Consider the following 15,641-nt stretch of genomic DNA (forward strand, 5'->3'; position numbering starts at 1 on the left):
CAAAGTGGAAGCTTTTGAAGAAGTCTCAAAAGCAGTGGTCTCTTGGTCGAGTATTCATGCCTCTAACCTGTTGCTGAATACTGCTACTTCACTTATTAATAATAGTCTTATTTCTCATTCTTTTTGTCCCTAGTGTTAATGATCTCTCGTGTTAGTTTGATGCCTCTTAGCATGGCAGTAACTTCAGCGAGGTAAGTATTGCCATCTAAAGATATCCTCATGAATGTTGTTTGAGCAAGTAAGTTTTATTGTCTCATTGTGAAGGGAGCTCTTATTAGACCCTAACTCTTGTGCAAAGTCGTAAAGAGCTCTATTCTCTGAAACTAATATCTTCAAACGGATATTAAGTGCATCACTTTCAATTGTTAGGACCATTAATAGTCTTAGTGAGAACATAAGTTTGATGATTATACTGATTATTTTGGAATGTCAAAATTGGATGGCCCTTCTCTTTAGCGTAGTGTGTCAACATCAAAGCTTATTTTTTAGCCGAGCAAGGTTTTTTTTATTCTAATTGCTAAATGAACTCTGTCCCCAAACTCTTTCTCACAAAAAAAATAAAAATAAAGATAGAATAAAAACATATATTGATGCAACGTCTTTATAAGCATCACACCGAACAGCCCCCCCAGCTGGAACCTATTCTTCCAAAAAGAAAGTTTGAAAACTAAGTTACTCTTATCAACTAAATAAAGAATTATTTAGTTTGCAAAAAATGCCCAAATGGTTTTGCAGCTGGATGCTGCACCAACGGGTTGTTGCAACTTTGACTAGAACCAGAGTCGGATCAAATCCACGAGGGTAATAGAACCGATCCAACCCACATAGTAGCGGGTTGGATAAACGGGTCCAAGTTCATTGCTTTTAATTGCCTCCAAGATCCACTATCCACTGTCCACCGTGCGATGCAAACAACGGGGTGGTGACTAGAGGCCGGGCGGGCAAAGGAGGACGCACTCCCCTCGCGGCCTCGCCTCGTCGCGATTCCTTCTCTTATCTCTCTCCTCCCTCCCAGCTATCGGATCGATCGAACAAGGGATGGTTGTCCAGCGATTACGTAGTTCTGGAAGCGCTTTGTTCCGCACTGTGAGCCCGAGTACTTGGACCGGCGAGAGCTTGGCGCTTCCCAATCTCAAGAGAAAAGCGTCGAACACCTGGTCGGCAGTCCAAGACACCTTCCTCTCAACCAAGGTTTGCTACCTACAAATTGGTTAGGAATTTTGGGTTCCTTTCCCTTTTCCCTTATCTCTTGGAATTTGAGTTCCTGATTTGTTTATTTTAATTTTGGGTCGATTTTATAAGAGATCAGTGTTTTGGCCTTTGATCCTGCGTGTTGAATTGTGCAGGAGGTTTTTGAGAGCCACCGAGTTGTGTTTACTGTTGGCACATCTATAGCATCTATTCTGACTGCGTGGGCTGGTTAGTCTTACTTCCTCTTGTTCTTCTTTCTCTATAGCAAATCTTTGGACGTATTACCTGTTTGCTTCCAAAGGGATGACTTCAAGAAACCATTGTTTACTGAACTTTGTGATGGTTATAAAGTTGTTGCTTTTATACTACAATACGGTGATACAACTAAGTTGGGAATTTATTTTGTGTGGTATCATGTGTTTGTAGGAATTTTAGACTACGTATCTATGGTATACTAAGTTAAAAGATAAATTAACTGCTGGAGATGATCACTAGGGAAAATTGCGGGACAGTGATTTTTGCAAATATATAAGCTTTTAGAAAAAGAAAAGTCGATTTTAAGTGTGTACAGGGAGTAAAATTTAGACACAGTTCAATCCAAACCAAGGTGGAAACTGGCTATTTTGCCTGTTTCAGCCTTCAACAGTGAGCTTTAGCCTTGGTTTTAAACCAATCTCAACCAAAACTAATCCCTTTTGGGCAAAACTTAAACCATGGATTCTTGATTTACATTATCAGAAGCAACCTTAGAGATTGTTCTACGTTAATCATAATCTTAACTACCAGGAACTTTTATAGGTTTAATTCCTTTCCTCACTGCATGTGTTGTGTATTTTATCCATAAAAAGTTAAAAATCACAGATGATTTGAAAAGGTCTTATCTCATAAAGCTTGCTATGACTATATATTACTGTTGGTTGACAGTCTTTGACATTCCTGATTTTTTTGAGCGTATATATAATATAGGTTATTCTTTACGTCAGCTTCATCAGTCAAAAGTTGAGAGAAGGCTAGAATCAATTGAACAATCTGTAAGTGTTGCTCTCTTTGTAGTCGCTTTACAAGTATCCATCACTTCATTTTTGTTGTCCTTTTAAGTGCAACATACTACCACTAGTTTTATTTGATGAATGCACGAAATATTGGTTTTCAGATGTATTTTGATTTTAGACATTGAATCTGTTGGAAAGAGCTTATGGAATAGAGGAAATAAGACACTGCACTAACCATTTACTGATAATTATCTATACTAATCAATTGTAATATGGGATATATTCGTCATACTAATCTGACTTGTTACATTTGTTTATATATGAAGTACGACAGTGTTGAATTAGTACTTGAAAGAAAGAAAGAAGAAAAAAGAAGGGAAGAATAATTAGATTATTCAAGGATTGCTTTGACACTATAGGATATATTTTGCAAGTGAGCAAGTATGCCCAGAAATTGTGCACCTTCTCTTTTTGTACTGGACTTAGGGATTTGCCTCCATCAGAATCTGTGTTTGATGAAAAATTTGGTGTGCCCATGTCTGCTAGCACTTGTGTCAGGATGACATGCTTTATGTGCCATATTAAATGCATTTATAGTGCATTGATATCGGATCGACCCAACTGTAAATGGGAATTTATTTTATCCCACAAAAATTATCAACCTACCACTTAGACCAAGTTTTCTTAACATGATAGGTAAATGGGAAGATTTTGGATATATATATATATATATATATATATATAATAAAAACAGCAACAAAGCCCTTAGTATGAACTATTTAGGTTCGGCACGAAGTGAAATATATTCTTGACCACAGACTTGGTTAAGATCCCTGATTAGGTACTCCATATCTTTTACAACATTCTGAAAATTTATTTGTGAAAAAAATTGTTAGAAAGATCTATCTGTAATATATTTATATGGTATTTCAAGTTTTCAACTCTATCATATAAATTTGGCTAGTTTCAGAAGTCTTTTTTTTTTCTTTTTTATTCCATTCTAGTTGATGAAAGTTTAACCAAGGATTTAAGTAGCAGATGACACATTCTGTGCTGCCCAAGAACTCTCCTGTAGACAGGAATTCAGCACAAGAAATAGGTTGTAATACATGAATGTATTGTATCAGTATGCTGCTTGAAACATTAATTTTCAGGTCAGCACATGTTATTATCAGGAGGCGCAGACTGATGCTGCTCAAAAACCAGTGCAGAGTGGCCGAAAATGCCAATTGGCACAAAGGTCGCACTGATTTCACCGGTACATAAATCCTTGGGTGAAACAGTTGTTAGCTGTTTGATTTTAGGTTAAGCTAATTGAGTTTTGTTGTCAACTATTTTGGTTTTTATGCTCTCCACCTTCTCATACAGCATAAAAGATCTTGAATACCACAACTTATGATAAAAGAAACCATTTAGCTCCTTGTCTTGTATGAAAATGGGGTCCATTATAGTCTTAGTCTCTTGGAGAATATACTTATTGTTAAGGAGTTTCCATTGCCTATAGGTTTCTTAGTGGTTCTCTAATATATTGTAACAAGAGTAGAAGCCCTAAAGCATTTTCTCATTAAAAATAAATATCAATACATGTATATGTAGGGCAAGTTATCCCTTAGGTACATAAGAGTATATACATTAACACACTCTTTTAAACTCAAGGTGGATCAAACATAAGGAGTTTGCCAATTAGATATTTAAAACGTGGAGTGGGATGCAACTTAGTAAAGAAATTAGTTATTGGTTCCATAGATGATATATGAGGAAGATTGACAGTGCCAGTTAGAAGCTGATATCGAATAAAATGACATTCCACCTCAATGTGTTTTGTTCTATAATGTAATATAGGATTGCTTGCAATCTATATAGCGCTCATGTTATCACAATAAAGAGTAGTGGGCATATGAGTTGACATGCTAATATCCCTTAATAGACAACGAGGATGATTAATCTCCGAAGAAGCAGTGGACAAGACTTTATACTCTGCTTCAATATTAGAGAGAGAGAGAGAGAGATAATATCTTATTTCTTGCTTCATCAAGATATAAAAAACTAAGAGAGGACAAGGAGGGAAAAGGGACAAAGCTTCACCAGCTGCTTCTACTCTGGCTTCAGAACGGGAGCTTGCCTTGCCAAAGCTCGAGCGACTATGTTACAGTGTTGGTGATGAGGACGGCATCGACGACGAATGGCTCTGACACCATGAGACAAGATAAAAGCCCTAAATCATTTTCTCATTAAGAATAAATGTATATATATATAAGAATATATACATTAACATATATAGCCCAAGCAATTGTTGTGCCTACATATTAACACCCTATTAAACAATGCCAACCATTTTGCTGTCATTGGGATGTCAGTCGATTCAGTTGTTTCCTATTTATTCCTTCTCAATAAAGTCATTCTTTGATCTTCTGTAGTTGAATATAGATTGTTGATATAGGTAACTCTATCACCTTTCTCTTTGACCTTGCCTATTTTTTTTTTTTTTTCCATTTTAACTTTAAGTCTCTTATGGCTCTCCATATGGCTCGGTGTTTTCCACCTCATTATCATTTCAACAAGTGATTTTTCTTCCATTTGATGTGAAGACTTTGTTTCTCTAGTTTTGCACTTAACGGAAGGCTCCTGTTATTGGATTTTTTAATATTTTAATATCCTCGTTCCAGCTAACCTTTTTAATCTTATTTTGCATACTTCTCAAACTGACAGCCTTAAAATTCTTGTTATGGAAAAGGTACCATTCATAGACAACTACTAGAATAAGAAACTGTGGCATATTGTACTCTTTTCACTATTTATAATGTGGGACAGATCATCATATCCTTGACATGCATGTGCAGTGAATCAGAAACCTATCATCATTTCTGTCCTGCAGTATCTTACGCAAACCATGCATGAACTAGAGAATGTAATGTCATGGGTGATGTGAATGTGGGTTTTTAAAGCTGCCATTGATATTTATTGAATCCCGCCTTTAAGTCCTTTGTGGTGAATATCTAGACGATATCATTTTGACTCCTGATTTAATTTCATTAATGCATACACTTTGGAATTTATTTTGTTGTTCTAAAATCTTTTACTTTATTCTTAATCTTTGAGGTTCCGAATAAGTTCTGACTAATTTTTGTGTGAGATAAATATCAGTTGTTACTACATTTAAGTTTTTGGTTCTAACTTAGCATGTGACATCTAAAGGTATAATATTCCTAAGATCCAGGAGGATACTATAGATCAATATTTTGAGACAATTGAGGTAGTACTAAGACTAAATGGCATGCATTAGCTTGACGAGATTGGAGGACTTCTTCAATAGTGTTACTTAATATGTATAGTTGCTAGAATCAAGATTATACATCAATTCTTGGTTGCACGATGATCGATTGACATGGGAACAGGTAAACATTATTGTCAGGTTATAATTAGGTTCTCATCAGTCAGGTTATAATTAATTGCAGCATTCTTTAGTAATAGACTCAGTATTTGTGTTATTGTTGTCTATTTTGCTCCTCAAGAATATGTGCATTTTTTTTTCTCTTTACCTGTCTTTATATTCAATGCATAGCAGGCTTTAACTTTGTGAAGTTAATGTGACTTGATTTTGTTTTATGTGCAGTTGAAAAACAGTTATAATGTTGAGCATGAAGAGATTAAAAAAATTGTGAGCTCTGGAAATGTTAGCACAACAGCCTGCATTGCCACTGCTTGTACATCCTTGGTTCTTGGGTAAATAATAGTTGTATCACTTCTTTGCTTTCTATTTGGACATTTAGATTGACGTTGTGTATTTACAGTTAGGCCATTGTCAATAAATGCATTATGGACTAAGTTCTTGTGAATCAGTTTAATCATCTATGCTGTAATGTTATCGGATGAGAAAAATTTAGTTATTAAGCATACTTAATTAATTTCTTCTTTAGGGAATAAAGTTTCCTTTACATGACTTCTTGATATGCTGACCTTTACATTTGACTTCTTAATATTCTGACCTTTACATTTAACTTCTTGATATGCTGACATTTACATTTGACTTTTTGATATGCTGTTATTGTTTGAAGTTTTCCACCAGATGGAACAATACAAGCTAAACTTATTGAAAACCAAGTCTGAAACTGATTGTGTTTAAGAACAAGACCGGTGAGACTGTTGGTTCTCACCTTGGTTTTAGTCTGTTACGGCTCTAATTGTTCATTTTTTGTGTGGGTCCAAACCAAAACTGAAACTGAAAGTCCAAATCATGGCACTGATTACAGGTCTTCATCTGAAGTTCTGAACATCCTTGGAATTGTAGTCAATATTATGGTTAATGTTACGTTTATCACGAACTTGTATTCAAGTATCTGAATATTGGACGTAACAGGTGAATAGCAAGTGCCCTAGTTGATCTTATGGTTGGAACCTAGGAAACTTAATGCTGATTCTGGCATACGCCATGGTTGCTTAACTATTTATGTCCTTCATAGTTATTAGTTATTGAACTTTGCTGATAGATGTAAATGGTGGGACATGTACTCGCCTACACCCAAAAGGCTCTATCGAGATTGATAGTCTGCATATCAATTGACATTACACCAATGGCTAACCGGCATGCCACATGCCACTGGTACCACAGTGATTTGGTCTAGCCCTTTATTGTTTCTTGTTGCACAGTTGTGAGGATACTGGAAGACACTAAAGCTGTTATAAAGGTGCAAAGTGCAAACCCCCTTTTTCCTTGTCTTGCAGGGACTACCCTTGTGTACTAAGTTAGCTATATTCAAGGAGCATGACTTTCCTCTCATACTTAAGTTTTTTAGTAATCAAGCCATTGCTTGATGTAAAAAGTTTAGAGAATTGGTAAAACTGTGTAGGGTAGAGATATAATTCAAGCTGACATTGCTGGATTGTATTCCTGTGATATCTCTTGGTGCTTACAATGCAGTGCATATATCTGGAGAATATTGTTTTACTTGCTCTCTATGCAACATTTAATGCCTCCCATCCAACTCCACTATCTCTTATACACATAGAGTTAGCTAAATGATTGGTGAAATGTGACATTGATCTGTACAATGTGATGTGAACAGCCATATGCATCTGAGTGATATTCACCTATATTATAGAACATTTTTACTCTAATTGTCAAGTTCTTTCCCTTTAGCATTATGATGGATTGCAAATAGTGCTTATGCATATGCTTTCTGTTACTGATGTATAGATGTTATTGTCATGAAGATTTTCTTGCATAGACTGAGTATTTATTTTTCTTTTCTTAACCATGCAAATGCAGGTATGGTCTAGGTTGGCGAGGTGGAGCTTGGTATACTAATAGGAAATTCCGAAAAGAGCAACTCAAACTTATGGGTCAGATGAAACCACGAAGATGGAAATTTCTGGGAAGACATTTTGTAAGATTCAGAAGCGCTCGTCCTGTCCTTAAAACTACTGGGACCCTTCCCAAGGCTAATGCTGAATCACTTACAACACAGCATGTACAGAAATCTTGTTAGTCCATAACATTGTCAATTTTGGTTTACCTTGGTAAGTTCCAAAGAAGCAGCCTGTGAGTATGTATGACTGTTGTTGATAGTCATAATTTGGACATAACAAAAGGAAGTTGAAGTTTGGATCAAGTTATTTATTGGTGGTTGGAACTAATGTGGAACTATGATTGATAGTTTGGTTGCTGGCATTGAAAGGTTTTATACCGCCGATAATTTTCGCTTCAAACTATGGCGCCTTTGCCTTGTGCATCCTCATCAAGAGTTTCTCTGGCCAAGAAGGTTATTTATGTATTTTTTTTTAAATTTCATTTGAATAGACCGTGATGATTAGGAGGGGAGCTGGAATAGTTTCATTCTGAAGAAACTAAGTTGACTTGAATTATCTGTTCCTCTGGTTGATCTGATTCAGTTATTGAACTTTATATTTTGAATCAGGTTGACTTTGCATGAGTTAGATATCAAGTTTCAGCATTAGCTCAGGTATTATCGTATATTTTGCAGCCGATGTAATCTAACTTTTGCACCACCTTCTAGTTTACCAGTTTATGATCATGAGGCATGTGATTTAATCCTCTTGTATTATTGATACACAATTTGTGCTAATTGGAATAGTCTCTTGAGAGTTCACCAAATCAGTGCACAACCCCTAGATTTGACCTCAGAATGAGAAGTTATAAAATATAGTGAAAATTTCAAATAACGCCCTCCATTTTTATCATTTTTTTTTTCATTAACACTTTATCTTAGCATTTTACAATCCAACCCCTTACCTATAATTTTATATAATACCTTGACTTAACTTAATCCAACTATTTTCAAATAGAAGAGTATCAACTAAACACTATTACGTTAAAATATTAAAGATAACTTCTAAATTCCTAAATTACCCTTTGACAGGGTATGGTAGGTTGATTAAATATTTGTTAGGGAGAAATAAGATGAGATATATTTTAAAAAAGGTTTAGTTAGCACGAGTCTAAGTTAGAATTTTTACAACAAGGATATTTTAGTAGTTTAATCACTAAAGTACTATAAACACCATGGTGAATGATAATTAATGAAAGTAACAATAGGGCATTATATAAAAACCCCCCTCAAAAAAATATAAATGCAAATATTATATCCCCAGCATCAAAGTTCGCGACGAGTAGCCGAAATTTTCGGTGGTCGTGCGTGCAGGCGCGAGCGTTATTGCTTCAATGTAATATAATATAATATAATATATAAAATAAAAGCTACCGTTTTGACTCTCCCCATCCAAACCCGCTGCTCTCTCCTCCGCCTCTTGTATTATCCCATCAGATTCGCCCACCAGAAACCTAGAAACAATTGGTGGTCAATAGAGTCGAAAACTATTTCCTACTACGTATTACTTATGCCTCTATACTACCATTTCCTATTTCTGCTTCACTATCTTCCACGTCAGTCGACAGCTTGTTTCAAATATAACCAGCGAGATATTTTTAGAGGGGTAAAGTGATATAAATAATAATATATGTAGTGAAGTGAATTTTGCCCGTAAAAGTATAATTTTTCTTTATTTTATTTATGTGTATTGGAGGTTGCAAAGCTAGTATAAAGAAATGTAGAGGGCTATCGTGCAAAAAAAAAAAAAACTCTTTCATCTATATGCAGCAGTAGACACGGACAACAACCTCTGCTCGCTTGGGCGGCGAGGAATATTATGCCTCGTTCGTCGTTCCCCCCCGCGGAATAGTCCTTCCAGATAGCAAGCCAGCGAAAGAAAGAAGGGAAGAATTCGAAGGGTGGTGGAGAAGATGGCTGCGGCTTCGCTCTCCTCTTTCTCCTTCTCCTCCTCTTCTTCTCCTTCTTCTTCCTTATCCAATCCCAAGCTAAGAAATGCCAAGCACACGCCGCTTTCTATCTCCACCTCCTTTCCCTATAATCCCCTCTCGCTTCACTCTTCTGCGTCGGTTCGGCCTTCTCGTGAGCTCATTTCGAGGTAGGTGTTTGAAATTTCGGGTCTCAATTGGTATCCCATCGATGAAATTCTGTTGCGGCTTCTCTAATCCTTCGGTCGATCTTTGTAGGAAGCCGTTTGTCGTGAGGGCGGCGACGTTGCAAGAGAAAGATGACAAGGTCGTTGTTGAAGAATCTCTTCGAGTAGAGGCATCTCCTGATGTTGGAGGAATGGTTGATGATGATGATCCGACCACTAGTCCTCCTGGAATGTTTGAAGGATGGGTTATAAGATTTGAGCAATCTATTAATGTTTTTCTCACGGTATTACGCATGATTACCCCAAAAATCATAAGTTTGTCGGGAGCATCTATGAGGTTCTTAGCATGTGAAATCGTTATTACCGTGTGCTTGATGAATTGCCCCAATGAAACTTAAGCATGTGTGACTATAGGTTTCTTTTTCAAGCTTGGTTATACATAGTTCCTTTTCAGCAATATAGAAGGTCCACCTAAATCCATAATTTGATCTCTAAGTTTGTGCGTAATTTAGAATTTTGTTCTCTTGTAGACTTTCAAATGCCCCTAGTACCGTTCCTTTTTGTGTTTTCTTAACATTTTATTTTTCTTTGTATTTGTTATTTGATTTGCATTACATATTGTTTTGTAGGACATCGTCATCAAGATACTTGATGCACTATATCACGATCGTCATTATGCCAGATTTTTTGTGTTGGAAACAATTGCTAGGGTCCCATACTTCTGTGAGCATTTACAATTCACTTCATGAATCTCTGTAGTGTCCCGAAATAGAGTTTTACTAGAATTCTTTTTACCATATTGAAGATTTCAGCATCTATTAGCAATTTATACGGCATAGTTTTTCTAATACATTCTGAAAAAACTAATGCTGAGAATAACTTTACTCATTCTGGAGCAGCTTTTATATCTGTTCTTCACATGTACGAGAGCTTTGGCTGGTGGAGAAGAGCTGATTATTTGAAAGTGCACTTTGCTGAAAGCTGGAATGAGTTGCACCATCTACTAATCATGGAGGTACTGCTCTCTCACGTGCCTCTATACAAAGTTCTGGATTCTTATTCCTATATGTATTAACTGCATTCTTCTCCTTCAATGAAGGCTTGTTTACATGAATTACTAGTCGTGTATCATCTATTTCATGATATCCATTGCTAATGCTCCACTGCAGTTTTTATCCAATGTCATGTTTCTTTAAAATAGAAGGCATATTAAAATTACTTATAACTGATGATCCCCACTAACAAGTACTACTTGTACATATTCCTTGAGACAAAGAAGACAGAAGATGCTTGTCTCAACCATCAAAATCTATTGGATATCTTCTACTAGCACATAAAGTGACAAAAATTCAACATCAATAAAAGAAGAATTTGTTTATTTATATATCTGTTTTAAAAGTTTTATCTTTTGGTTATCTAACATATTATACTATCATGCAGGCTTATATAGTAGGCCAATGTTGGAACATTTCTAGTTAGATGCATTCTTTTTTTACGAGTCATAATCTTATTTACGTCTCACTTCACATGATGAATCTTACATCCCTTAATTGTATCCTGGCTTTCTTCTTTTTGTCATCTTACAGGAACTAGGGGGCAATTCTTACTGGTTTGATCGTTTCCTTGCTCAGCACATAGCAATATTTTACTACTTCATGACGGTTGTTATGTATGCACTGAGCCCAAGAATGGCATGTAAGTGAACTGTTTTGTTCAGCAGACTAAAAATCTATCACTTGTCGATATCAACTAGTAATCTAGATATAGTTCTTTTATTAGTTTTGAACTAAGTTGTCTAACTAATTGTTGCTTGATGGTAAAGAGACTCTTATGTGATGATCTACTAAAGTATCAGTGCATCTACTAAGGTATCGATGCAACTGAAATGGATATTGAGCCTTGCAATGGAAACATATGATGAAAAATTAGGATTCAAATTCAAAGTTCATATATTTTACTTTGAATTGGTTCAACTGGGAGACCAGTGCTTTGACCCTCATATTAGGAAAGCCACAATATTACCATCCTAGGAACACTTTGCTAGGTTTCTGGAGAGTTGAGGGTTTTGTTTGCTTAAAACTATCATCTCCTCTGACCTACAGGTGTATCCTCTAACCCTGGGATATCAATAGTTCCAAAATTGGATATGTCCATGTAAGCACAGCTGTTGAATACAGCTCGGGGTTGTTATGACTGTTGTTATTGTTAGGGAAATTGTTCATAGCCATATGCAGCTAGTAGGGTTTATGGTGCTCAGTAGATGGTAGGCACTATGGCTGGTAATAGAGGCAAAAGTGAACTTTTTAAACACATGCAAACGTAGTTAAGCATTACTTTAATGGAAGAATAATCAGTAACACCTCAATAAGCATCATATGATCTTCGAGCTTACGACTAAATGATGAGGAAGATAGCTTGAAACTGTAAATGTTTCAAATGAATATATAATAATATAAAAGACGCTAATAGTTTGGAAAAGAACATCATGAACAAAAAGTAGCATCATCAACATTACGCAAGGTAAGTAACTGACTTAAAAAAGAAGCCTCACCAGCTCACAGAGATTAGTATTGATTGCAGTTTGCCATAGACTGAGACACTAGAATAACAGTTGATTTTGGCTCAAAATGGTTGGTGTACGTCAATGTTTCACTGTGTTTTTAAGGACATGAAATGAAAATAATTTTAGCTTGTTAGAAATAAGATAGCAACGGGACTGAGAGTCACACGGATGGCATTCTATTCCCCTGTAGGACCTATCAATTTTTTTAGTGAGTTCATCATTTCTTTTGTTGCTCTGTAATTGCTTTCAAGTGTCCATAAATTTAATGCCTTATTATTATTGCTTCCACATTTTCCAAAATCACAATTATAACTGTTATCAAGTGGTAATTCAGTAGTAAGTTAATGCAAGCATCCTTGAAAGAACCTTTGTAAATTTAATAGTTGGTATGAATCATTTTTCCTCTTGAGTTATTCAAGAAAAAGATTAAGCTGTTCATTTCCAGTTCTAAGAGTAATTGCATTAAATCTTGTAAAGAGTAATCTTTGAACATCCCACTGGAATTGGCATATAAAATAATCTCAATCTTGTCACTGAGGTGTAGAAAGATATGATGCACTTATATATGCTCCGTCCATGCTTCTCCACAGATCATTTTTCTGAATGTGTTGAGAGGCATGCGTATTCGACTTATGACAAGTTCCTAAAGCTTCAGGGAGGTAATGATACATTGATACTTTTCATGATCTTACTTTTCTTTCAAGTATAGATTTAAAATTTACTGTGATTACCAACACCAAGAGCTCTTTGCTTTATTATTTTTAATATTTACAATCGTAAATAAAGAAATAACTGAAATTATAACATTTATGTCAATTTGGTAAAACCGGTTCTCTTTATTTTCCATCTCAGAACTCTCTTTTCTATCTTTTTTATTGTACTGGAATTAGGATTAGCTATTTAAAAGCGTCACAGCATCCAAACTTGATTGCTAGCATGGTTGATTATTATTTATATCAGAAAAAAAAAATATTAATAAGGAAGCAAATGTAGCTCCCCAGTGAATGCAACAAATTGCTGCAATAAAAAGCAATACACAGGGGCTAGTGCTTGGAAACATGACATGGATGAGCAATGGAATTGACTCCCCAATGAAACATTGATGTTTATTATCTTAACTAGAGAGACAGTTTGGATGGAATCATTTCATTAATTAGCTGTGCACTATTTGTGGACATGTTTGTGTTGATGTTATCCATTAGAAAATACCTCTTGGTTCTCATGTCAAGAACTGCAAGACATTGAAGGTCAGAAAAAGAGTCAATAGTTCAGTCCTTGCATATCTGTCACGTGTATTATTTAGGGTATGTGCCATTAAAAAGGGCACATTATCTGAAAAAGATGTACCATAATTGCATGGTACGTATCTGCAGTAAGTAATTTAAATATTTAACTGGCTCCCTCCCTGCTCTCCCATATAGTCAGATTCGTGAAACCTTTTAACTTTTCTAAGTAGAGCAAATAGTGTTCATTTTATTTCTCTAATGTTATTTAATTCATAATGTGCCTCATTTGGTGGTGCAGAAGAGCTGAAGAAGTTACCTGCTCCAGAGGTAGCAATAAAGTACTACATGAATGAAGATCTCTATTTGTTTGGTAAGTTTCATATATTTTTGGGCCTTCCTCTAGCTATTTGTTATTCTTTTAAGTATTTCTCATTTGTCTTGTCTGCATCTTTCCAGATGAATTCCAAACAGCAAGAACTCCTTGCTCTAGGAGGCCAAATATAGGTAAGGATTCTGTCATCACCTTTATATTTCTATTCTTAATAGTTTTCTTTTGTTCCATAACCTTCTTAGAGAGCTTGAGTTTTTTTTCAAAATCTTTTATATCACTTTACCTGTTAGTTCGATAGACTGAGAAATCATTACTTCTAAGTCACGAAGTACTTCCTATAATTTTTAATGCGTCATTTATTTTAGACTATCATTTTCCCAAGGATTGGCTAGTGAAAGTATAATTACAACCCTATAACCCCTATTTCCTTTTATTAGTACTTTTATGATGCTAGCTCTCTTTTTCTCCTTTCATGGGGCTATTATGTCAATCGTCATGGCAATCTTAGATTCATCATTGTGTCATGTGCTTTTGTCCCCTTGAATGATGGTCGAATTCATGACAGTAGCTACACTACTATGTAAGAAGCCAAAATATGCTACTATAGCTTTTTCTTTAGGTTAGTTATCAGACTTGGCAACTAATAGGATAGGTGTCTCCTTTAAAGCTACTACTTCTCAATCTTTAGAAGCTTATATTGCTTCATCTTACTATTGTGTCATCGTTTTATTCATTCTTCTTTCCTAAGGATAATGCATAAGGAGAGACAAGTTTGTACAAAGTTTAGGATTCATCAGTCGAAATGCTAAATTTTCCAAAAATTTTGTTCAGAAAACTTGTACGACGTGTTTGTGAACATCCGGGATGATGAGGCTGAACACTGTAAAACAATGAAGGCCTGTCAAACCCATGGAAGTCTCCGCTCACCTCACTCAAATCAGAATTCTGAAGACGATTCAGGGTGTGTATTGCCTGGAGCTGATTGCGAAGGCATTGTGGATTGTGTTAAGAAGTCTATAACTTCTCGGTAGTGAAGATGATGTAATTAATTCAAGCATATCGATGTGTTACATGGCAAATATAGTGCATCATAGATTTTTTGTCCACCAAAAATCTCATTTTGATGTCCCAATAAACTTGAGTTAGTATCAATTGCAGAGCATTGCTGCAGATATTGGAAAACAATTCGTACTATCTCAATTTCTAGTGCCCGCTTTTCTGTGAATTACTTCAAAGGATTTCGTAGAGATTGTGTTTAAAATCACGTGTTGGGCTGCAAAGGCTTGCTCAAGCGTTGCAACAAGTCCACGCATGTTAACTACGTGATCATCTTGGACAAAATCTTATGTGGTGTTGATGACCTTATTAAATGCCCATTAATGAAGTAATGGCATTAGAATATAAATCTTCGTTGAGTAGTTTTATGGCAAAATCATGTGGGAGATTTTAGTTGGATCTTAAGGTTTTAATACCGGGAAATTTTATTGTGCATCAGTATAAAGCAGTCATGCTTCCCTTGTCAAATTAAGGGAAAATTCTTTTGTAGATCCCAAGGATGTAGTTGTCTTTTAACTGAATAATTTATAGTTGCTTTGTCTGTCTTCGTTGAAACTTACATTTGCGTTGTCAATGATATTAAATTCTCATCAGCTTCCAAGAGCCTGCAAGCCAAAGAACACCACTTCTATTTTCCTCTTAGGGTGTAAAAGAGCCGAGCATGATCCGCCTCGAAATTACTTTCGACCCTAAATTTGTTGTTTTAGGTCAGTAAACTCTTAAGCCGATCCAAACTCAGAGCCTTAAAACGAATCGATCGATGTAAAGCTCAATTCAAGCCGTAATCAATCTATCCAGCTTTTGAATAAGGCTTGACCAAAAGATCTTTCGACACATTATCT

General features: G+C 35.7%; 2 protein-coding genes across 2 annotated transcripts; both read left to right on the plus strand.

Moving 5' to 3' along the window:
- Positions 1 to 887: 887 nt before the first annotated feature.
- Positions 888 to 8,240, plus strand: LOC140770016 (uncharacterized). The gene is made up of 5 exons (XM_073110966.1): positions 888 to 1,191; positions 1,347 to 1,419; positions 2,158 to 2,222; positions 5,797 to 5,906; positions 7,450 to 8,240. The coding sequence occupies exons 1-5, from the start codon at positions 1,039 to 1,041 to the stop codon at positions 7,667 to 7,669; spliced, it is 621 nt and encodes a 206-aa protein (XP_072967067.1). The 5' UTR covers positions 888 to 1,038; the 3' UTR covers positions 7,670 to 8,240.
- A 1,041-nt stretch (positions 8,241 to 9,281) lies between these two features.
- On the plus strand, positions 9,282 to 14,971 carry LOC140770015 (ubiquinol oxidase 4, chloroplastic/chromoplastic). The gene is made up of 9 exons (XM_073110965.1): positions 9,282 to 9,626; positions 9,715 to 9,907; positions 10,253 to 10,346; positions 10,523 to 10,638; positions 11,210 to 11,318; positions 12,777 to 12,845; positions 13,711 to 13,782; positions 13,869 to 13,916; positions 14,575 to 14,971. The coding sequence occupies exons 1-9, from the start codon at positions 9,442 to 9,444 to the stop codon at positions 14,772 to 14,774; spliced, it is 1,086 nt and encodes a 361-aa protein (XP_072967066.1). The 5' UTR covers positions 9,282 to 9,441; the 3' UTR covers positions 14,775 to 14,971.
- The last annotated feature ends 670 nt before the right edge of the window (positions 14,972 to 15,641 follow it).

This window comes from Typha angustifolia, chromosome 11 (genome assembly GCF_048772165.1).
Source record: "Typha angustifolia cultivar Huaian chromosome 11, ASM4877216v1, whole genome shotgun sequence".
In the NCBI taxonomy this organism is placed as follows: Eukaryota; Viridiplantae; Streptophyta; class Magnoliopsida; order Poales; family Typhaceae; genus Typha; species Typha angustifolia.